This window comes from Melozone crissalis, unplaced genomic scaffold (genome assembly GCF_028551555.1).
Source record: "Melozone crissalis strain CALT ecotype California unplaced genomic scaffold, PUWL_Pcris_2 ptg000037l_1, whole genome shotgun sequence".
NCBI classification, from domain to species: domain Eukaryota; kingdom Metazoa; phylum Chordata; class Aves; order Passeriformes; family Passerellidae; genus Melozone; species Melozone crissalis.
The window spans coordinates 175153-198853 of NW_026535815.1; the positions used below are offsets into that span (position 1 = coordinate 175153).

Below are 23701 nucleotides of genomic sequence, written 5' to 3' on the forward strand. Positions count from 1 at the left end.
CACCTTGCAATCTTCTGCTGAAGGCTCATTTTCACCCTCTTTGATGTTGCTGATGTTGTCCTTTTCAAGCAGCCTGTCCACCATGGCAATAAGGCAGTTCAAACTCTTTGCCACGTTGGCCCAGACCCTGTCCTGAAAAGACCAGAATTATCACTGCATGTTACTGCAGAAAAAAAACCAAAAAGGGACAATAGTAAGTTATTCATGATGTTAGCATACGACTGCTCCTCTCATCCTTCAGCCTATTACCAACCTGAGCCTTTTTCATGGAGATTCTCTTGCAGCGTAAATGAACCCAAACTTTTATGGTTTTAGACACTGTGCACAAGCGCTTCAAACTCGACATAATGCAGACAAAGTTTCAGGTCTAATAGCAAGGAACTGAGCAGCTTGTCTATTTAAATGATACCTTAAGAGTACAGACACACTCAAAGCTTGACAAATGAAACCTTGTGTGGGCCAGTTTTGTCACAGTGTTTAATAACCTCTTTTTGATAATTTAACATATCCTGTATTTTATCACATCAGTTACTCTGCTGAAGAAAATGTTAATTCAAGGACTAAAATGAGAAACTTGCTGTCATGGCATATTTATTAGCTAACACAATTTCAGTTTTGTTCCTCACCTCTCACACAAACTGCAACCATCACACTTAACTGAGTTTACAATAGGAGAATTAGGGAAGTAATAGACAGGTACAAAAAGTTCTGTACAAGCAGAGAGGAAAAGAAATCATGTGGAGCATAAGAAAGAGCTGTTATGGATCAGAGATATAGGGAGGGTCCTTCAGGTGCTGGATGCTGCAGAAATCAAAGCTTTTGCACCTACTTTTGCAGCACTGAATAAGAAGGAAGAAACCAAGCCATACAAGTAATGAGGCTGTTCACAAGACAAGCAATCAGACTAAAACCAAACCATAACAAACCCACAGAAACCACCCTTCCCTCTCCAAGTATATGTTTCAATGCTGAGTCATTCTGAAAGTATTGCAGAGCAACCAGAGTTTGCTTGAGGGTTAAAAATGGGAATTTAACATCACTGCTTTGTTTTGTATTTTACAGAGCCAGAAGCATTATGTATTTGTCAGGTCTTCAGGCAGAAAAATGAAGTTGCAAAAATACCAAGAGAGAAGGTTAAAGAAAACTGAGAACTCAGAGAAATAGCATAGTTCCATTTAAATGGCAACCCTTGGATTTTGAGTGGAGGCAAATCTAGAGCCACTGCTAAGGCAAACATTTAAATCTAATGTCGCTTTTCAACTATATGCCTCACTTCAGCCTGACTAGAGGGATCTTATCTTATGCCCTGCTCCCTCCTCCTGAGGACACAAAAGACTGAGGGCAGGTATAGATTCCTTCAAAAGTTTCCTCCTCTATGCACTTCAAGCAATCCTGAAAAAACATTTACAATATGTGTGAAACTACTGATTTTTACCGCCCACAAGCATAATTCTGGGGAGAAGGATTCTATGAAGAATCCTCCAGAGTATAAGGGAGCTTCAGAGCTTTCAGTCACTGAAGTTGCTGAGGAATATGCAAGTGAGGTTGCTCAGAGAAGTTGGAGCAATCTAATTTCCCTTTTCTTTTGTGTGATGGGGGAACTTAATTCCTGCACAAAAAAAGCATTAAGCTCTTAAAGAGCATCTGGAGTTATTGCACAAGCAACACAAATATGAGCCCTTGTTTCACATCGGAAAGAGCACTTTTTTCAAACCAACTATTAACCCAGCATTGAGATGATTTCTATACAATATTCCCACAAACGTTCCCTGAGGGTTTAGAAGCGAAATTCATAAACATCTGTTGACAGAAAGCTCACTCTTATTATCATGTATCTGGCTTTTTTATATACAAGCAACTGAGAGGGAGCAAGGGCCTGTTTCACAGCCCCTTTTCTCCACACAGGAGGCTCCTGGGATTGTGGGCAGATAGAAAATGTAGAGGCATCTATTTATCATTCATTGAGATGTTATTCTGTCTGCACCAAAGGCAGTCACGTTTATCTAAGAAGGCTGTTGAAATTCTGCAGTTTGGCAGGAACAATTTTCAAGTAAAACTGCAGTTTCCCATCACTGAAAATCAAGTGGCTTCTATGATTCTCCATGAGAAGAAATTAATCCGTTTCTTTGTTGGAGAATTTTGCTCAGACATGGCTTGAAGGAAAAAAGGCCATGAAAATATACAGCTGATTGAAAAGTAAAAGGCAGCTGTAAACAGCAAAGTTCTCAGGCTTGTTTTTAATAACAAGTAAATACCTTGTCCTTGGGTAGTGATGGGAAAGCAGTGACAAACATGGAGGCCTTGAGAACAGTTAATAACAGGATGAGAAACACAAGTTTTGGTCTCAATAACAAACCACAGGTATTGAAAACAAGAGGAGGGGTTGCTGTGTAATCTGTAGCCAATGATGAGCTCGGGTTTTGCAATATGTATGAACTTAATTAACACGGTTATAAAAATGTGCATGTTAGATCAATAAATTGGAGTTCGATGCTGATCAATTAAGATGGGCCGTCTCCCTTCACTTCGTCACTTCTTATTGTCATCTTTTACTACTTCCAGAATATTTTCCTGTAGCCTAGCACTGACCTTTCATCTTCTTAAGCAGATGAAAAGATGGAAAGGCAGGCCTTGGCATCAGTGAAAGCTGGGCACCTCTCCTAGGACAATTAAAAATGAGCCTGTAAAATAATTCTCTTTCATTCATCCAACTGAAAAAATTGTAATTAAGTTCCATCTGATCAGAAAGTATCATTAAAAACTAAGACACCTTCCTCATTTCAGAGAGCAGGAATGGACACTCCTTTCTGTCACTGCACCTGACTGGATGTCTTCCTTCTAAACAATGCCAGACAGTGGAGTCCCAGAGGCTGTTTCTGTTTTTAAAGGATTCTCAGCCTTTCCGAATTCACCACAGAGCTCCTCAGTCACTTCTTGTCCCTCCATACACACCACTTCAGCTGTGTGCTTTGCTTGTGCCATGTATGGCACAGCATCTGCACGTCCAAGCACTCTGAAGATGCTGTGTCGCCTTCATTTCAGTGGATATTCAGATAATTCCTTAAGGCCTTTTTGAGCTCTGCTCAGAGATTAACACCCTCGTGGGCTGCTTCAAGGGTCAGCTTAAAGAGTTGTTTAAGGATGTAGATTTCAGGCAAAACTAAAGTTCCAACTGCAAAATGTAACACTAGTACTTATAATAGTACTTATAACACTTAGTACTGATAATAGTGAGGAAAAAACCTACAACAGCAAAGGAGGATAGAGCATTGTGCATACAAAGCAACATATATTAAAGTTTTTCCCTTTATAGTTGTGTTTCACAGTGGATTAAGTGTTTTTTCAAATTTTACATGCCTTTATTCTTTCTCTTTCCATCGTGCTAATCACAATTTGATTATTAAAACTCATATCACCTCTACTGACAGAAATAACTGAAAAGTTTAACCATTCAAATCCAGAAAAAATCACAAAATTTCTCCAAAATTTATACTGTCTCAAGTTTGACAATGACTCTGACTCAGCTCAATTCAGAAAACAGTGAAAGATACATTTAATTTGAATCAAGATTACTAATTCAGCAGAAAAAAATGAATGCTGTTTAAAATGACCCACTTATGCAGTTTAATAGGTGAGGACCAAGCACCTGGCGGCTTTTAGTTATGAATTACAGCAAAGCTATCTTCTCTTCAGAGATGCTGAACTGCAGTACTAAATTAAAATGCAGCTTTCACAAATGCCACTTTTTCCAGTGCAAAATTTATCTCTTTTACAAAAACTATTGTGTTATTTATATCTCTAAATGTTTCAACAGCTAAAAACAAACATTTTGGCTTTAGTTCAAGCAAAGAGCACCATTCCAGCCCCTCAGGTTGTTGAGAAAACAAGAAAAAGTGAATTAAAGGCTCTAAAACTGGAGGACAAATGAAATAATGAGTTATTTATTGTTTAAATCTCACGAATACTTAATGCATGGGGCTGGAAATAATTGCCTTTCTTCTAGAAGAAATATATTCTTCTTCCTTTATTTTTGGTGTGGAAAAAATTACAGGTTAGGTGGAATACCATAGCTCACACAAGTTATTAATTATTTACAATAGAGATGAATATGCTGACATCCTTTACGTCTATGAGAATACAGTGATGAACTCAAAGCATGAGCCTGGACTGAATAAAAATAGCTTGAGTACGTATGTAATAAAGTAACAGACCTATTAAAGAAGACATCCACCAAAATAATTGATTTATAACATTTCAGCCATATAAATAATACATATCTTTGAAAGATATGCTAAGAATGTTAAAATCCAAACACTGTATTTAATTCTTTTACAGAACCTCAGACAGTTTCTAAGAACAGAGTCTAGGGGCAATGGGCTGAGGGTTAATTCAGTGTATTTAAAATGATTACAGCCTGAGGGCTGGAGAGGGGTGTTGCAGGGGGTGGGGAAGAAAAAAACCATTTCCCTGTGAACAGCATATACTGTTCCAGTCCTTAAATCTGCCCAACTAGCAAAACCAACCCAAGTAAGAACAAAGACTATTCTTGTGTCTGGGCAAGAATACACTCAACACCTTCACTGTTCTATGCACAACTAGGCAGTCTCAGAGCAGCACACTGTACTTAGGCAAAGCCTTGCAATTTAGCTTCAAAATCTGCATATCTGCGATGCATCTGAGAAGCACAATTTTACAGTTTTGCACCCCTTTGCCCCCTGCAACGGCATGTGACAAGGACACTGAGGGCTTGAGGTGGCTTATGCTAATTTTTAGGGTTTCACTGGCCAAGGGTTTCTGTCCACTTACCCACTCCTCCTCATCATACTCAGAATGATGGGGTATGGAGTCCTGCCTTTTGACGTGAGCAGGATGGTCCTGGTGCTGTGCATCAGCCCCTTCCTCTGCACTGCTCCTGGGCACAGCTGGTTTCTTGAGCACACAGCCAGGCCGGGCCGTGTACAGCGCTAGAAGGGCACTTCTCACCAGCTGGTCCTTGAACGTGTGCACAAATAACTCCGTCTAGGGAAAAAACCAAACCAATGGAAAGGTTAGAGCAAAGAATGTGGTATGGCAGCAAAGCTGTGTAACACTGAATTATCCTTAGGCAGAGCGGCTATTTGTTTCAGGCCTGCCTGGGAGGCAGAAAACAAAGTAGGCCAACAAATAATGAGGAAAATTTCAAGAGTTTTAGAGATCACATTCTACAATCCCAGTGTTCTAAGCATTAACACAGGAGCACATTATCTGTCAGAGATCACAATCTTTTCACATTTTATTTGAATTCCAAATTTCACCTCAGAGGCAAGCCTTAACAAGAACCACTTCCAAGAGTAACCAACCACAGCACAATGATTTCTGAATAAGTGTAAGATAAAACACAATTAACCAGTTCAATAATCTCTCTAAATAAAACCCACCACTCTACAATGCTGAAATAGCAGTATCTGCAAAAGCAGTATTTCCACAGATAAATTTTACTACTGGTAGGTGTCAACCCAGATATCATGGTAGGTGACACCTGATTTCAAGCTTGATTTTTTTGTATATTTTAAAGAAAGGAAACTCTGAAGTTGTCTTCTCGGGTCTTCTGAAGATGCTATTCAATCTCTGCATCATTTTTCTATGTTGACTGTTACAGCTGGCATTTTACCGTATTTTTTAAATCCTTCAACCTCCCTGCATTATTCATCTCCCTTCCACCTCAACAAGGAAAGTATGCCTTTGTGCAGACAATCTTAATTAAACAGGGATGTGGGAAGGTATGTAGATAAGAGTCAGAGGATCCAGCCTCAACCAGCAGGAAATGCCAAAAATGAGGGCTGCCCAGCCAAGCTCTCTTCAGCCCTTATGTGCTGCTTATGCAAAAACTGGAGGGAAAAGTAGCCAAAAAAACCCCAAAACAAACAAGTGCCAAGTGCCAGCACCTCCCTGGAACTCCTGAGAAGATTCCTGGAAGTCTTTTCTCCCAGTTTCTGCATTTCTTATCCTATCCCTTTCTTCATGCTACCTGTTCCTCTTTTGCACCCACTCCTACTCAACTTCTTTTTCTTGCCTTCCTGTCTCAAGACCCTCTCAAAAGTTTACAGATATTTAAGACAGAAAGGCTCTAAAAAATTAATGGTTTTCTTAAGGCTCCAGCTGCTAGGTGAGGTACTTAAATGAGAAGTTTCTGTCTTTCCCATTTTCATTATGTTTACCAAAAAAATGCTTTCTGAATTGTTTCACATGGACGGGCTGAAAATTTTACTCCAAATAAATCTCTACAGTTCTAAAAATAAGAACTGCAGGCACATCTAAGAAAAATTATTGATTTTTTAAAACCAAAATCAGACCTGACTTGGGATTCTTTAGACTTGGCAACGCTACTCATCTCCCTGGCGATATTACCAGACCCATTCCTTCTCCTCATTACCAACTTGGTGCCTGAGGGAAAGGCCATTTTTTAACAGTTTTCTCAGGACTGTCTCCTCGTTGTCCTGAATTGCTCTGCAGGACAATTGCAGTTTTCTACATTTCCAACCCAGATGGTGCATGCCTGGAGAATGACTTAGTCTCTGGGGAATAGTGCTATCACACCCCACCATTCTTTGCCTTACCATGGCACAATGAGATTTGAGGGGTTGTGTGGTAACAGCAAAGCTCCTCTTCAACACTTCTACAGTTCCATAGCAAGAGAGTTGAAACTCCATTACTTGTCTACCCTTAAAAACAGCAATATCATGGTTTTGCTGAGGTTTAATATCTACCTTCCCCACAATGTCTGTTTGAGAAAATTTCACGTTTCTGGTTCAGAATAACGCTCAAAAAAACTTTACATTTCAAAAAATTAGGAGAATTGGATAGCTTGATGTAAATAATGCCCACTAGGACTGCAAAGTTTAAGTAATATAATTGAATAGAAATATTTTATAGGGAAATTTAGTTTTTAAAAGAAAATCAGTACAGAAGTGTGACTCCATTTTTCATGCAGCAACTCAAATAATTCTGTAATTAAATTCCATTCAGAGATCCCATTGGTTTTACAGCAGTCTATGTTTTAACTTCACTTTTTAACAGCTCAGTACAGCTAAATTTGCAGAACATCACTATTTATGAAACTGCACTGAAATCACAAAACCAGTCTATACAAAGAAATAAAAACTCTGCAAATTCTTTCAGATACTCTACTAAAGAGTATTTCTGCAAACAAAGATAGGCATAGCTGGAAAATTAATTTATCAAGCCTGCTGCAAGCTGCAAATGCTGATACACTTGTCGATAGCTAAAGGCTTCCTTAATCAACTAACAAAAAGGGATGATAAAAGGTTAGTCTCAGGAAAACACTACAGGAAACTGTAAATTATATATGGAGATGCTTAACAGGAGAAAATAAGCTCCTTTTAAGAAGCAGCAGTGGAATTATTTGATTTAATTTTCCACTTTCAATCCATGCAGCCAGTCCTTCCATTTCCAACATGAACACTTTAATGTAATTCACATTATTGATAATTCAGATTTACTCACTGCTACCTAATAATTATAGAAAGAATTCTTATATATACCAAGTGATATGTTTTTTAATAAACTTGCAGAATTTAATCACCAGGCAAATAATTTTTATGGCTTCAAACAGATGTTTACTTTCTAAATATCTATCCAGTTAAAACATCAGAGCATTTATTTTTTACATACAAAAAGTGCAGGAAAGATGGAATAGCAAAGCACTACATATGCCTCAGGAGCACAAGCAGATATCATGTCATTATACTCAGCAGAGCATGTGCTACTCTGTGTTAAATGCAAGCAGGAACACTCTGGTAGTCTTGGTTCTCCAGTACTGTACCAGACTATACAGACAGAATATTTCAAGACAGCAATATAAGGCTTTGAATTAACCATGAGGGATCTAATTTCAGTATTGTGTGGGTTCACTGAGTTTAGGGCTTTGAAATTGTATTTCTCTTTCCTGAAGCTGTTTCTTGGTCTCTCTTCCCCATCTCTCCTCCCCTCTTTACAAGCAGCTGTCCCAGCACACTTGCTTCCTCAGCAATCCACCCTATTTCTCTATTGTCCACCTTTTCCTAGGAGTGCATTTGGTAATAGACAGGGAAGCAGGTATTGAACCACTCCTGCTGCAGTTGTTCAGACAACTGGATTTGTCTCTTCCAAGCAAAAGGTGGAGGCTAGACAGACATCCAAGGAGTACATGGGGTGAGACTCCTTCTTCTGGGAACCTGAGCTCATGCACTAACAGCAATTTAATCCTGGTCCTGAAAAGCTGATATGAACACACTCAACTAAGCCACCAGCTATAAATGTAAAATACCTAAGGCTTTAGCAAACTGAATGAATTGTCTTTTTTGTCCCCTTTTTATAGCCAGAGTCTCTAGCGAGCCATGGTTCAAGCAGTACTTTAGTACCATGGCTCCTGCCTCTGAAATCATCCCCTCCTCCTGTCCAGAGGCCAATGGCAGAGAAAATGCACATTGCTCAGCAACCACCCCTTGGATCTTCAGAACAAACCCTTCTTTGCCTGATTGGCTTTGCCTGTGCATACAGATTTCTTTGAACTAACCTCTAACAGAGCAGCTTCACTCTTCTATGCACAGCTAAAAATGCCCTCCTGCATCCAGAGGTACACCATAATCACTACAGTCCCCCTCCTTAAATTCCTCTGTTTCATTTCCAGGCTGAATTCTGCCTTCTTCCATCACCCCTGACGCTCAGAGCGACTCCACATTCTCAGAGCGAGTGTGGATTCACACATCTGCCGCTGAGAGCGATGTTCCTCTCCCTAGTGCTCTTCTGGAATGCCTTCCCAGCAAGTGGCCAAGCTCAATATCAATATTTGAAACCCTCCTATGGCACGAGGAGCTGCTGGGGTAATGGTGCTCAACAGACCAACAGGGCTGTCACTTCCCAATAGCTGAAGATGCATGGAAATGGTTACTGATCGTGTTATTGAGCCATACTGGGATCATACTGCTGAAGGGATGGCCCGTGGAGAAATGGGAAACTCTTCACAAGCTCTCGGGTCACAGGGTTCATATTGTTATTCATATAAGGGCTCATATTTTTATAGGGTAACATATGCTGGGAAGCACTACAGGCTTCAGCTAATCTCCATTATCAGTCTGTGAGACCAGCGGCGAACATTATCTTCTCTAATTTAGAACTAAAGGAACTAAAATGAGGAAGAGGTTACAGCTACAGACAGATATAATAGGAAAAAGAGAAATAAACTTTGAGATCTCCTAGAGCAAATTTCCCAGCTTCTCCTTCCAGGCTGCATCACCATTTCTGATCATGCTGTTATTCTAAACCTTATACACCAACCTGGCTTGAACTACCTCCCATAACCAGCAGCTTGAAATATCATAGAAAGAGAATGAAAAAAAAAGACTTCTCATACTACAAAATTATTTATAATTGTTGATATTTTCATAAACTCCACTATGTAGCCACTAGAGGATGAAGAAGCTACATGAAATTAAATTAATTACACTTTTTAATAAAGCAATCTTTATAGATTTCATTAATTTTCTATACGGAAGGCCTACAGAAATGCTAAATAACATTATTTTTCTAATAACAACATTTTGATGCTTATTTTAGCTGAGTTTATTTAACATTTCCTGATGCTGTGAAAGTCAAATGATGCAGAAACCCCCCCCCCCTTCCTCCCCAGCAGTTAGAGAGACTTGGTTACTCCATTTTCCATTGCAGTGAGGATTTGAATCTTACTTTTTCTGAAAGCATCTTTAAAGAGTTCTTCAAGCTGTCTGGAGAACGCTGGCTTGCAGAACTGAGCAGCAGGTCTGCATGGCTTGATATGAGAGGCTGCAGATGACTGATGTTGCTGAGAACTTCTTTTGCCTTGGCTGTGTTTTCAGGTGAATAGTAAATACACTGGTATCCAGTGCTGTGATAACAGAGAGTCACATCATGTCAAATTCATTTCTGCCATTAACAGCAATGCTTATGGTGCTAAAAATCTTACCACTACTTTTGCAAAAAAAAAAAAAAGCCAGATGCCTGAACTTCACAGACACCACTGATCCTGCATTTAAGGGTAAAAACAAACCTTTCCTTGAACAGTAAAAGCATAAACGGCATGAAACAGCCCACCACCACATGCTCCAAGTAATACAGTGCAAAATTCCTTTGAGTGGGTGATCTGAACATAAACCCCCATGTTTTTATGTGTTTCTTTTAAACACTGTAATTCTAGAGACAGAAAATATTTGACAAAGTCAGGTAATAATATCAAAGAGCATAAGGCTCCTTATTCTTCCAACTGAGCTCCCCAAAAGAGAATTGACTGCCTCACCGAGTCTTTCCAAGTGGGCCATTAAGGTTGAATTGATCAGTGGCCCGCACTGTGTTTTGATTGGCCTCAATGATGTCCAGGAAGAGACGATAAACAGAGTTATCTCCAATAAAGAACAGGCATCTGATTTGCAAGAAGAGACCCAGCAATGGGTGCGGAAGTGAATTACTTCAAAACCACACAAATGCACACTGCAAACTTCCTACTGTCCACTGTTCAAACTACTGCAATTATTTTGCAGGACTTCTCCTATCCCTCTTTCTTCTTTTCCTCCCTACAAATTATGCAATATCCTCTTACACCACTGTTCTCAAACACCACTTCAGACAGCATGCACACACCCACTGGCTCTTGCCTGCAGCCCACAGCTCCTCACCTGAACCTCTGGTACGTAACCCTTCCTTTTATAAAGCCCTGGTTTAGTCTTTCAGAGAAACTAACCAAAATCTTCTGCAGCTTCAGATTAAAACAGGAAAAAAAGAACCCAAGCCCCTCCTGGCACATCACCAATGCCAGAGGAATGTACATGCTACTCCCAGCTGGTACTGTTTGTATCTCCCTTCTCTCCTTTTTGTCTGAAGTATTTCAGTCCCTTCAGCCATTTCACCACTTTCTTTCTTTCTTAATTTGGCATACCAAGACCAAATACTGACACTTGTTCAATCCTCTGAACTTTATGCATTCGCTTTCATTTCAGTCTTTGTCCAGATCTCTTCCCTACCCCCAGTTCCCCTTTGTGCCTTTTATTGAGTGAATTCTAGTTCCTTCTCTTTAGTTTTCTACAAATTAGAAACTAAATCTTGATCAGTCCCTTCCAATTCAGCATTTTCTATGATTCTGGCAAATAAGGATAGCTTCAAGCAGTTTTAAAATGAAGGCTCTTGCTTACATATTTTGCTGAGGTATACTCTCAATACCCAATTCTAATTTTCTATTCCCCAATATCCATTCTATTTTTCTGTCTTTCACCAATGTCTTCATTCCTAGATACAATTCTTTGTAGAAGCAATCAGGATTAATGGCATATAGCTGCCATTACTACCAGCCACATCTAAATTACGACGCATCTCCAACTTACATGCGCTACTCATGTCTACTAGACCCATGTCTAGTAGAAGTCATAATTCTGAGTATTTCAGCAAAGTGAATAATATAAACTGTCCCTCCTAATGAATTAGGAAAAACAAGCAAACCTCTGTCCCTCTGAGTAATCAAGAAACTGCCACAGTTCTGCCTTTGAGGTGGAGAGCCTGTTAGTGAGATGACTTCCAGAGTCAGATCTGGCACTACATCCACTGGAACCCTCAAGCAGCAGGCTCAGTGGATAGGGCAGGGACAAAGAGCAACAGTCTATGTTAATTGCAGTGAAGACATAGTCTTAAAAGTCTTGACACTTCTCTAATTCCCCATCAGGCTTTTCCCTCCCTTTATCAAAAAGTCCTTTTTGCAGGCTGAATCTGGCTAATGCTGTTATCAAGTTCACTCCTTTCTGGGATTTCCCTCAGTCTTTAAATCCTAGATAGTTTTCACTGATCTCCCACAGCTCTAGGCTTCACTGAATATTGCAGCAGAAAAGCTACAGACACCACTTGTAAGAAAGAGGGCAGTGACACCAAAGGTGTGGGCAGTTCTCATTGCAATTAAGTAAATCATAGCTTTTAAGTAAAGGAATTAGTGAAGAGAGAATGACTCTTCAGAATGAAGTGCACTACCAGACTGGTAATTATTTGGACAATTTAAACATTTTCAGAACCCTAGAAAGCACGACACAACTTCAAATATTTAGTTCCTCTCATAATTTGAGAGCAACTTTCTCAATCCCCCTAGAAGAATGTGTAATTATTTTTCAGAAACAACACGTTTGAAGTTTCTAACTGTTGTGTTCACACTGCTGCATGTATGACTAGCTGAGGTTTTCTCTGGCCTTAGCCTTCACAAACAGATATTCCCACTCACAAGTAAGCGACATTCCCTCCTCTGCAGCTACTTTTAAAGCTTAGTGCTGCATGCAGCTCTGGTATGTAAGCACTGTTAGGCAGAAGAGAAACTTTTCACAGGTGTCCTAAGGCACAAACTGCATGAAACTTCTGCATTAGGGTAAAGGCCGCATGGGTAGGTCCAGTGCAGAATAGCAGCAGCATAATGAAAACATACCTCTCATATGTAAATTATGACTCAGGTACCTTTTGAAAACTGTATTATAATGCTTTCTGGGAAAAGTTTGAAAGCTTTCACTAAGCATATAAAACCACACTTGACCATTTCCATATATTGGCGCCATCATTAACCATAACCACATGACTGTCAGCGGTCATTTCAGTCCTAAACTTGCTTTATGGACATTCTTCAGATCACATACCAGAAACTTTTCACTTAAAAGAAAAGCCTTTCTTGCTCTCATTTCAGGTCCTATTTTTTTTTTATAATGTGCCTTTTATAAAAATTGGATATGACATTCCTGATGGTAATAAATGAGAGAAGAATTGCAAAGCCACTGTATTTTTGTAAATATTATTATACAGGACTTTCCCTTTGTGTCTGCACAAAGATTGATATTCTGTGTAATAGAAAAGACGCCAGAACTATCTTCACATACACATTTTCCACATTCTTCTGCTTGATAAACTTTCACAAAACATATGTCTCAGTCTTGTTTTTGTTTTGCAACTGCAAATGCTACCAGATAACTGTTTCTCTTTGTCTGCAAATTCCACAAGTCTAAGACTGCGCAAGAAATATATTGCAATATGCTGACACTGTTGAATATTTTGATAAACTGCTCTAATAATCAGACTGAAGGTCAAAAACACGCAAGGCAATTCTGTCACATCTAGACAGCTGCTAGGATTGGCTGAGAACTAGTCTCTTCCCACGTCCTGCATTAGGTCTTCAGCTCAGTTAGCCTAGAGAAAACGGCTGCTGAATCTGCATTTTTCCTGTTCGTTCTGTATTCTGACTGACATCGCAAGGTGTCACTTCTTCCTTCAACAAAATCTTCAGAAAATCTAGCCCCATCATAAAACAGGAAATTCAAATTGCAGAAGGTGCCCCGGGGGACACAAGGTGTCCTCAAAACACCTTTATCCAGCAAAATAAACAGGTGCATGCAAAGTAGCACTGTTGTCGCCAGAGTGAAATAAATTTGTCCATTATAAGATTGAGAATGTAGTAAGAAATGGTTCATTTTCTGAAAGGTGAGCACTGTGAGAACTGTAATGCTACTTTATATCATATAACTTTAAAGGATTATGTCTATTATATTATTTATATCTAGCGGCTTCAGTTATAAATTTTTATGATAAAAACCCACAAATCACTATTGCAACTGCATTAATCAGATAGTAAAGGAGAAAATACTTTAAGAAGTGTCTTCAGACATTTTCTTCAACAGAAAACATGTACTTTGTAGGCCCTCATATGATGGGGATGAGGCTGCCCATACCAGTTTGCTGACAGCAGAATATTAACACCGAGTTTCTCGATGCGTCTTATGTGATCAACATGATGTACGTGTTTCATTGGCAGGTTTCAGCATCAGAGGTGGTCAGGGAAATGAAAGCTTTTTGAAGATTTAACAGGGTTTTTATACTGTGTAGGGCAAGCAAGACCCCCTCAATAATACAGCTTTCAAAGCAACTAGATCTGCTGGGTTTTGTTTGATGTTAATATTAATGCCAGCTCCTATTCAACCTAGAAGTCAACAGAAGAATTGAATAATTTCCCTTTTATTCTCTATGATATTTTATCCATGAAACTTTTTTGAGCATTGACTATAATGGAATTAATTTGCTGTGGACTGTCATGGTAATTTAGATCAGAGCACTCCCTCCCTGCTTTCCCTTTGGAATGCTGTAACACTGCAGTTGGCACCATCAGCTGGAGCACTGAGCAGTCACAACTACTGAAAAAATCTGAACAGCCACAGCAACAAACACAAATACATCCAATTCTTAGGAAAAGATGTGACTAACACTTTGGCGCATGTTCAACAGTGAACAAAGCATTTGAGCTCCACAATAAACTGAAACCTTTATTTTTGATTAGTCTTATTTTGGCTTTCTGAAGAATAAGAGTAGTTTGTTTTTTCACAGCGTACTAAAAATACTTCTACCTTAGCATACACCCAGGCCTGTCAGAAATAAAGCTGCTACCTTAAGTTACAATTTCTGTATTTAAAAATTGTCTACAGATACATTCCTCTTAGCACAAGAATTGCCAAAGAGATCGCTCATTCTGAACAGCAGGTTTTCAAGTACTGATATACCTCCAGCTTCCTAAAATACAAGGAAAAAAAATCATAATTTTGAACCATTAAGGTTGCAGAGGACCTCCAAGATCATCGAGTCCAACCTTTGACAGAACAACCCCCATATCAACTAAACCGCAGCACCGAGTGCCGAGTCCTGCCTTTTCTTGAGCACTTCCAGGGATGATGACTCCACCACAAGTCCCAATGCACAAAAACCCTTTACATGAAGAAATCCTCCCAACCTGAACACCCTGCAGCACAGCTTGAGGTAATTTCCTGTGTTTACTCAAAATTGGTCTTAACACAAGAAGTAGAGCGTGTTTCAATTTTCATCAAAGCAGGGGAAAAAAGGGGAATATTTTATGAATGCAGTGTTCAATCCTACCAGATTTTAATCTTCCATTCATTCAGCAGGATAAACTGTTTTGTTATTCAGTGACCTTATAGCATTTTAATGCAACCTTAATGGTATTTTCCCAGCTGCTGGAAAGAATACTTACTTTCGTCTTTCAGCCTCAAATTTACTCAGCAGTTTCCGGAGACCACCATTCTTAAATCCTTGGAAATGTGCTTCTGGGGCTCCCACAGTGATAACATCATACAGAGCATCTGGAATGGGAACAGAGGAACACAGACATCTGAATGCTTCTATCCCTAAATCATGGAAACACTATGACATCTATTCCACAAAAAGTAAGGACAAGTCTATATAATTTCCAGGGAATAATTGATAATCCATGTCCCAAGAAGGCCCAAGAGCTAATCAATCTTTCTATACAGCCACTGCACACTTTAAAAAGTTCATTTGATTTATGGCTATATGTAAATTATGTGCCACTGAATAGAAGAATATTCCAGCTCTGCAGTTTACAAAGCTGACAAGTAAATTGGCCCATTGCGTATTCCACTCTATTGCCCCTTTCATTATTTAACTTGTAGTCATGTTCAAGCATTTTAGAGTCAAAAGAGACCATTTTGATGGAATAGTCTGACTGAATAATAGAGACTACTGAATCACAGCTAATAATTCCTGCATCAAGCTTGTCTCTTGGTTGAGTGAAGGCATCTCTTTGTTTAGGCATCTAATCTTGATTAAAAGATTTCAAATGACAACAAACTCACTGCATTCCCAGAGAAGTCAATTAGGCTAGTAAAAATCCCTATTCCTTTTCTAGCTTGAATTTGTTCGGATGTAATGCTACTGTACTTTCAGATATAATGGTGTTTAATGCTGAATTGGTGAGCCCTGCTCTAGGATATACACTTCTTATATATGTTTATAAACACAAAGTCAGTTGAGAAGCTACCAGAATAGGAAATAAATCATACTAATGAAATGCTTGCTGAGAAAACAATCTGTTGTCTCTTTCTGTATATACCTGGTGCCTTATGACATAGGGGATGAATTCTTTTTGTGGATATATGCTTACAGAACTGGAGGTGAAACATCATTTTTCAAAGAGCTCGTGATTGATTCTCAGGGTGGAGATGAAGATTTAATTACATCCCACACCACATAACTATTTTTTTCTAAGTTTAAAAATTTACATTTACAGTAAGTACCTGTTTTGTACCTGAACTTACTGGAGGTACAAAAGTGCAGTTCCGAATGCCTCATCTTTAAAATGCATTTCTAAAGGAAACGTTACAGGATGTTTTTTGAGAACTGTTTTATTCCTCAAAGAAGTTTCCCATGTAAATTAAAATCTAGACCTCTCCTAAAATAGAACTTGCATTGTGATGATAAATATGCCCAGAAGCATGAGCACTGTACAAATGATTCACATTTTGGCACATTCACATATGCCTTACTTCCTGAGCTGAATCTCAGAACACATTTGCTCAAATTGATTTGAGCTCTAATGAGTTGGTGACTCTTCAATATCCACTTAAAAGGAGAAGTGACATAATTTCATTTGCCTAAGGTGAGCCTCAAGGTTCTTAAATAGCCCATTCTTTTAGGTCTTTATACAGATTATCACTAATACATATTCTTCAGCTATTAGGACTCCACTGATACTTGACAATAAGGAGGAGGAGGAGGCAGTCAGTGTCTTAAACTGGCCAGATGCAAAACAAAAACCACTTCAGTTCACCAAATCTATTTAAAACAAGCACATATTGCAAACAGAAACAAAAGCAAAGCTATGTCAATATACAGATTTAAGTTCTCTAGTATGATGAACAGAGCACAATGTGGGGTTTATCAAATGGATAAGGATACCATTGACCCATAGGAAAACAGTATTTTTCCTCAAAGCTACTCCTACTGAAAACTTAAGCACACTTTCTCTTCCATTTCAGTACTCAATGACAACCCAAACAAAAGTTCAGGAAAAGCAAACCTATTATTATACATGTCAAACACAAAAAAACCCACATACCAATGTGTATATACAATAGATGGGATAAAAACCTATCTTGCATTCCCAAAATTAAGATATCTGATAGTGTAAGGGCTAATGACACCTCCATGGATCATTAGCTTGTTTAAATGCCACCTCCATGAATTTTTATTCTTCCCCTTCCAGTATCATTCTCCTGGTTATATTCCAGGTGTCCTTTGATATATGCCAAGCAAAGCATGAGCTGAGAAAGACCAACTTCATATCGAAGTGCTGCCTATTCCAGATCAATTAGCAATTGCTGCAAACTGCTTAGCCTGCATATATCTAATACAAGACACAGGGAAGAACATCAGTTAACTAACAGAGGCAGAGTTTTATAATTTGAAGATCCAAATTTGGAAGACAACTAGAACAATTCTAACATTTATCTCTTCCTGTACTCTTTTTGATTATCAATTAATGATGTGTGCAAAGCAAAATGGTTTTGGAGAAGAAGGGAGAAAATTCATTAAAAAGCAAAACAAAACTCCAGTACTGTAAAAGTTGTGGGTGCTTAAGTAAGTCACAGATTTCACTCAAATTCTCTTTTTATTTAGCAAATAGAACAGTGTCCTGTTCATAAAGAGGTTTTGTTGAAAAGACAACGTTAAGCTTCTGGCCCCCATTACAAACCTAAAAATCCTTTTCAGTTAATTAATTAACTTGAAAACATTAAATTAAAATCTGTGTTATCACATTATGTCACTATAAATCCCCATCTTGTTGAAATATTTGGAGGCACAGTTTTTTAGTAAAACAAATAACAAAATATTGAACCAACAAGTATCTAACAGATAATTGGAAGCCCCTGTGTCCCAATTTAGAAGTGGATGTATACTCACACAGTACAAAACAGAAAATTTACCACTGTTTTTATTTCCTGTTTTACAATCTTAGATGCAGAGTGTATTAATAAGGCAAAAACCGTATCAGAATGTAATATCTGTGTTTGTAGTTACAGCAAATTTATCAGATCTCAATTGATCAACAAATTATTCACTGTGCCATTTGGTCATATATATGTATCAATATGATCTTTGATCTGTAAAGGAAGCTGCTAAAATCATATGCAAGTGGCAACAACAGAATTCTGTGTTAAAAAGAACCACAGACCATGTTAGAGAAAGTTATCCCCCTTTCCAGGAGATGTTGGAAGCTTGCAGTATTTTCACTCAACACTGAGCCAAAATAGCACATATTCTCCATTTACTTATTTGCTTGAAGTGTCATAGGAACAACATGAGCACATTCTTGGAATCTGTTTTTAGAAAAGAACTTGGAAGAAATTTAGTTAACCAGCCCCTAGTTTTCCAAGATGTGCAGTAATTGTCCAAAACTTGTGCCATCAGAAGACGAGGCAGGGAAATTCCTTGCAGAGCTTTGACTTTGGATGTGATTTCTAGATTTCAGTGAAACTGTGTTTCAAAGCACACTTAGTCATACTTGGGGAATTTCTTTACCTTTCAATCGAGGACTATGCACATGCATTCTTTGCAGATGAAGATTTATTGGGATGAATTCTAGTGTTTTTTCTCCTTTGCTACAGCTTGATTTAAAGGAAGAACCTGAAAAACAAAAGTTTAAAGAATCATTGTCTTAACCACCCAGATGTTTTTGTATTCCTTTTAAAGGGAGACAATACTTGTATGTGAGGAGTTGTCTTTAATTTACCTTCAATGGATAATTATATATTAGGAGATGAAATGTTCACTGAGTCTCAGCATGTATCCATACTGGAAGCAGCAAAGCAGCATTTAATTCACAGAGCAATCTAACTGTTTTATTCTGGGAGACAGATACTCTTCCCTGCTGTCTGAAATCAGTCTGTAGTCTGCTGGAGACAACGCAGCAGTTAATGTGCATTGTGTATATTCTGTGCTAAAACTGCGAGGTTACAGAGCTATGATGGCACTGCATTTTTCCAAGTAAGATTATTTTCTTTGAAGAAAAGTATTGTATTGAATAGGCTATGCGTTCTTCCTAGAAAGGTCAAATAAAGAAACACAAACTATCTTAAGAAAAGCTATATATTTGTTCAGAGGAGGCATGATGCCTTGGAAAAACAAAACAAAACAAATTAATATGGCTGTATATTTCCAAAACATTAGAATTTGAGTAGTTTTTTGGTAGCGTAAAGAAAAATAATTAAAGTCCGACAGCATTAAAATATAATTTACCTGAACACATTTAATACAGAATCTGTATAAAATAAAAGGGTGTAGATTAGGAAAGAGAGGTGGCCTTGTCTTCTAACTCAGGCAGCCCAACGTTCACCTAGGCCACTTTTCCAACATTCTATCATTTCGCCAACTATTAATTACTAGAACTAAAATTCCTCTCGCTCAGATGGAATTTTTAAATAAGTTTTGCCAAGGTTCAGCCTTTTTTTGAAGCAAACACATAAAAAGATAAAGAAAATATTTTAAATTGTTTTTTGCTTGCCCAATCAAGACTTGCTAGTGTTTATCTGTTGAAACTGCCACAGGACTGAGCACTGAGCCTCCCAATATAAACCACTCTGCCAGAGGGCACCAACGATGCTCCAGACCAGCCAAGCATGCTCAGGCTGCTCCCTAAGTTAGGAACTTAAAATTATAATTTAATACAGATGAAGAGCACAGCCAGGAGTCAAAATTTTAGATTAGACAGGAAATCCCATGATGCAGATTGAAACAAACAAATAATTTTCAAAGTTCCACTCCCTCCCAATATCACCAAATCTGTGCTTTAGAGTTACCTGAAATTACTGGGCTTTTTGTTTCCTAACACTTATATCTTCCTGGTATATTTCCTTACAATAAAATGCTTTACATTCTCTCAAATTCTCCCATAACTGAGGATAAAAGTGTTTGCCAAAACAACTCAAATCTGAAATAGTTTTAACTTTCTTAAACATCCATTTTCAATAAATATGCTGGTAAACCAAAATTGCTGTCTAGCACTAATGTGGCTTCCTCATACTTCCACAGCAATCTCTCAACTTCAAAAAGAAATTAGGTGGTCTCCTAACAGCCTTCTCCACTAAATTCCCAAATAGTTTGGTTGAGTTCAAGTGGGTATCACTCAAAAAGCCCAACGTGAGATTATTGTGCTGGGGAAGCATGAGCATATTTTGGAGAAATTTTATTTGCAGGTGCCATCTGCCCTTCTGAACAATTCAACACAAACTCAGGCGATGTTTTAGGATGAAGAAAGACACCTGCACTGGCTACACTGAACAGCAAAATGGTTTTTGGCATGCCTTGAAATATGTTGACCTGAAAAGTCTGAATTAAAATTGTACTCACATCCCTAATCTTAGCAATTTCTACTTCAGAAGTACTTGAATTTCAACGTGCTCCCAACGTAACTATTTGTTCAACTACAGTATTAAATCAAATCTATGTCTGGCTCGCTTTTCTGATCTTGTATACAATCTTGTATTAGACTGCTTTGTTTTCTGATTAATGTCCCTTTCTCTTTTACATGTGCTGATTTGCTCCTCCCGGATGACCTCAGTTTCCCAGGACCACATTATTTCTCTCAAGACCCAATTAAGATGGGTCCTTTAACATTATAAACCCTTTAGAAAGCCACTTTGCACAACACAGGTCTTGCAGGGTTTATGTTTAAGAGATTATATTGTCTGTTTTTTAAAATCTCAAAATGTCCCCTCAATATCTTCCTGAATGTTATAATTATTACATTGGATCTGTCATTATCTGTATTTATTGGCTTGTTTACGACACTTTATGGAGCGCTTTCAAGATTAATTAGGCAAAGATTGAAAATACATATAGATACTATTTAAAACAGAATCAGGAAGTGCCATACTGGGCTAGACAGTAGATGCCAAAATTGGAACTGGGATATTCTGATGATGGCAAACAATCATAAATACAAGAAACATCACTTCTGCCAACAAAATGGAAATAATTATACAACATTTAGTGCAACACAAGAGCTTTTTCCCCCACCAAATATTTAAGCAGCTGACCGACTGCTTTCAAAAAGGTGACTTTCAGTTAGAGACTGGTTTTTTTTAATACACTCAAATCGGATTTCTCCTTTTCTGTGACCAAGATCTCTGCATCCAGCTCTGGGCTCCCAGCGCAGGAGGGACACACACCTGCTCGAGTGAGTCCAGAGGAGGCCACAGAGATGCTGATTGGAACAGTTCAGCTTGGGAAAGAGATTTCAGGCTGATGCAATTGCAACCTTACTGCCTCAGTACCTGAAGGGAGCTTACAATAAAAGCTGGAGCGGGACTTTCTACAAGATCATGTGATGACAGGACAAGGGGATTCAAACTTAAACGAGGAGATCTGGATTAGACATTAGGAAGAAATTCTTTAATGTGGAGGGAGGTGAGACACTGGAACAGGCTGCCCAGAGGAGCTGGGGATGCCCCATTGCTGGAAGTATTCAAGGCCAGGCTGGATGGGAGTTTGAGTAACCTGGTCCAGGTGAGCTAGAACTTGATAATCTTTAAGGTCCCTTCCAATCCAAACCATCCTTTGATTCTAAGATTTTTATGTATTTTATTCCCACTGAATATGCCAGTATTTTATAGCTAACAATCTAGTAAGCTCTGAAAGGTTCCAGATAAAATCACAGATTCCCACCTGTATGCTTCCCAAGCTCTGCCAGAGTGTCCTGGTACATGCTCAGCAACTGATCACAGTGAGCAATTACACTTTTGCGCATGTTGTCCCAGCGAGGAGCAAGCTCTCCCAGGTCTTTAAGCTCCTGATTCCTGTACCAAAAAGCAAAAAGGGAAGGCGCTAATTAACTCATTAATCTATCAAGGTTCATCCAAATTAATCTAAAACAAGTTTGCTACAAAACATCAGAAAGATTTCTAATTGAAATAAAATCCGTTTTCGGACTGCTTGTGAGATCTGCTTTTCATCTCTCTTTTACAAGTAAACAATAAATTATGTCAGTAGATAATGCAGTAACTTTTGTGCTCAAAACTCATCTGGTATAAATGCAGTAACCTTCAAAATGAAATACCACTTCTTTCATGAAGGAAAGAAGGCTTCCAGGCTCCAGAGAGTTGTGCTCAGAACAAGTAACTTTATGTCAAGAGATATTAAACAACATTGGAAAGAATATAAAGTTTCTTTTTCCTGCAAAACTTTCAGTATGGTTGTTTTGATGCACTACTCTTTGTATACTTTCATAAACATTTCATAAGCACATATTTCTAGCAGTGTTTCTACAAATTCAGTTTAATCAACACATCAGCTCTCACCACATTTCTTCAGGATTCAAAACAAAATATACACAAAAAATCCCAACACCTGCTCCCTAAAATGTCATGTCCAGTGTTCATCAGGTCAAAAAAGTACTGCTGTGGTAACCAAACAGGTCACTGGAAATCCAAAAGGAAATCCTTTAGTAAATTATCAGTTTTCCTGTACACTCCTGAGAGCTGACCTGAGTGAAATAGAGATCATCTGAATTTCCTGCACAAACAAGCTTAGTATTTTGGGCTTTCTGTTTGGTTTTTCCTCTTGCAGAGGAAGTTTCTCCTGTATCTCTCCCAAAGCCATTTTGTGGGACCTGCTTTTAAGGAAAATAAAAGATCTTCAGTCAGTCTTCAAACACCTGGAATTTAACAGGAGAAAATGTTTGCAACACAACCAGTTTTCATTATTTTCCTTGGAGCATCAAGAGTGTTCCACTGTAATTCTTGGAAGTCTCCAAAAAGTCTTCCAGAAGACAGTTCTTGCATACAGAAAAATTATGTAAGAAAAAGCAAAAATGCGGTAGAAGAGGTGGAAAGAGGGAGGAAAGGACCAGTGAGCTTGCAGCGCAGGAACACAGAGCTCACTTATGTGAGCAGCAGATCTGACCATTAGTCAAAAAAGCCTTAAAATGACTTCTTAAATGGAACAGCAACACACTGGTGGTGCTTTCCCCATCATTATTAGCTTTGCATTAGTGTGAGCAGTGCAGTCAGAACAAGCTCCATAGGCAGACCTCTGCTCCTGGTGTAGGTGACAATCAAAACCAGAGAGACTGCACTGGAAGCGGAATTAAAGCATTGCATTTGTACATGTTCTTGAAAATATCAACATGGAAACAAAGACACAACACGTGGACTTGCTGACAGTCTATGTTAACGATATTATTACTTTCTGCCATTTAATTGCTCCTGAAGCTGAACCAATTAAACTTTCCTCCAGCAATACAAACTGGTAATGCTGTAGCATAAGAACAATCTGTCACGAAGGGATTTGAGAGGATAAACCAAACATTCTCGGGGACCATTTTCTTTGCCAGTTTTTAGCAGTATAACATGAGGTTCCCTTTCAATTAAAATCTTAGGGCTTCCTTCTCAGCAAAGTGTGTAAAATTTGTCAAGGTATGCAATTTTGTTTATGTGCAGCGATAATGTTTTGGCCCTTAATATTTATGGTGTCTGATTTAATAGTTTTAGCAACAATGTTTGGACCTGGCTGGCTTCCAAAACTTCACTACTCCTTCTGTATAGGAATAGAGTATTCTATCCAAGAACTACATCCCTGCCTCCATCTAAGCTCATGCCTGGAGCTGCTGGTCTCAAACTGAAGTTTGAGAGTTAACTCCACTGACATCAATAGCAATGGGAATATTAATTTTAATAGGTCTTCAAGAAATATCAAATCCTGTCCCCATTACTGGTGACAAGGTTGGTATTTGTTTCTCCTCAGAAACATGTACAAATCAATGAAGTAAAAATTCAGTCTTCAATATGTGGCAAAAAAAGACACATCAACAATGCTTAAA

At 38.5% G+C, this 23701-nt stretch overlaps 1 protein-coding gene across 1 annotated transcript in view; it reads right to left on the reverse strand.

The window, feature by feature from the left end:
• Window positions 1–21676, reverse strand: part of LOC128941713 (type II inositol 3,4-bisphosphate 4-phosphatase-like) — a gene marked incomplete at its 5' end in the record, with an annotated part of 64663 nt that extends 42987 nt beyond the window's left edge. Inside the window, 6 exons of the mRNA XM_054283598.1 lie at window positions 13–132; window positions 4807–5019; window positions 9724–9901; window positions 15059–15167; window positions 18406–18510; window positions 21550–21676. Coding sequence (XP_054139573.1) covers window positions 13–132; window positions 4807–5019; window positions 9724–9901; window positions 15059–15167; window positions 18406–18510; window positions 21550–21676 — 852 coding nt within the window. The remainder of the gene's footprint in view (window positions 1–12; window positions 133–4806; window positions 5020–9723; window positions 9902–15058; window positions 15168–18405; window positions 18511–21549) is intronic.
• Window positions 21677–23701: the final 2025 nt, after the last annotated feature.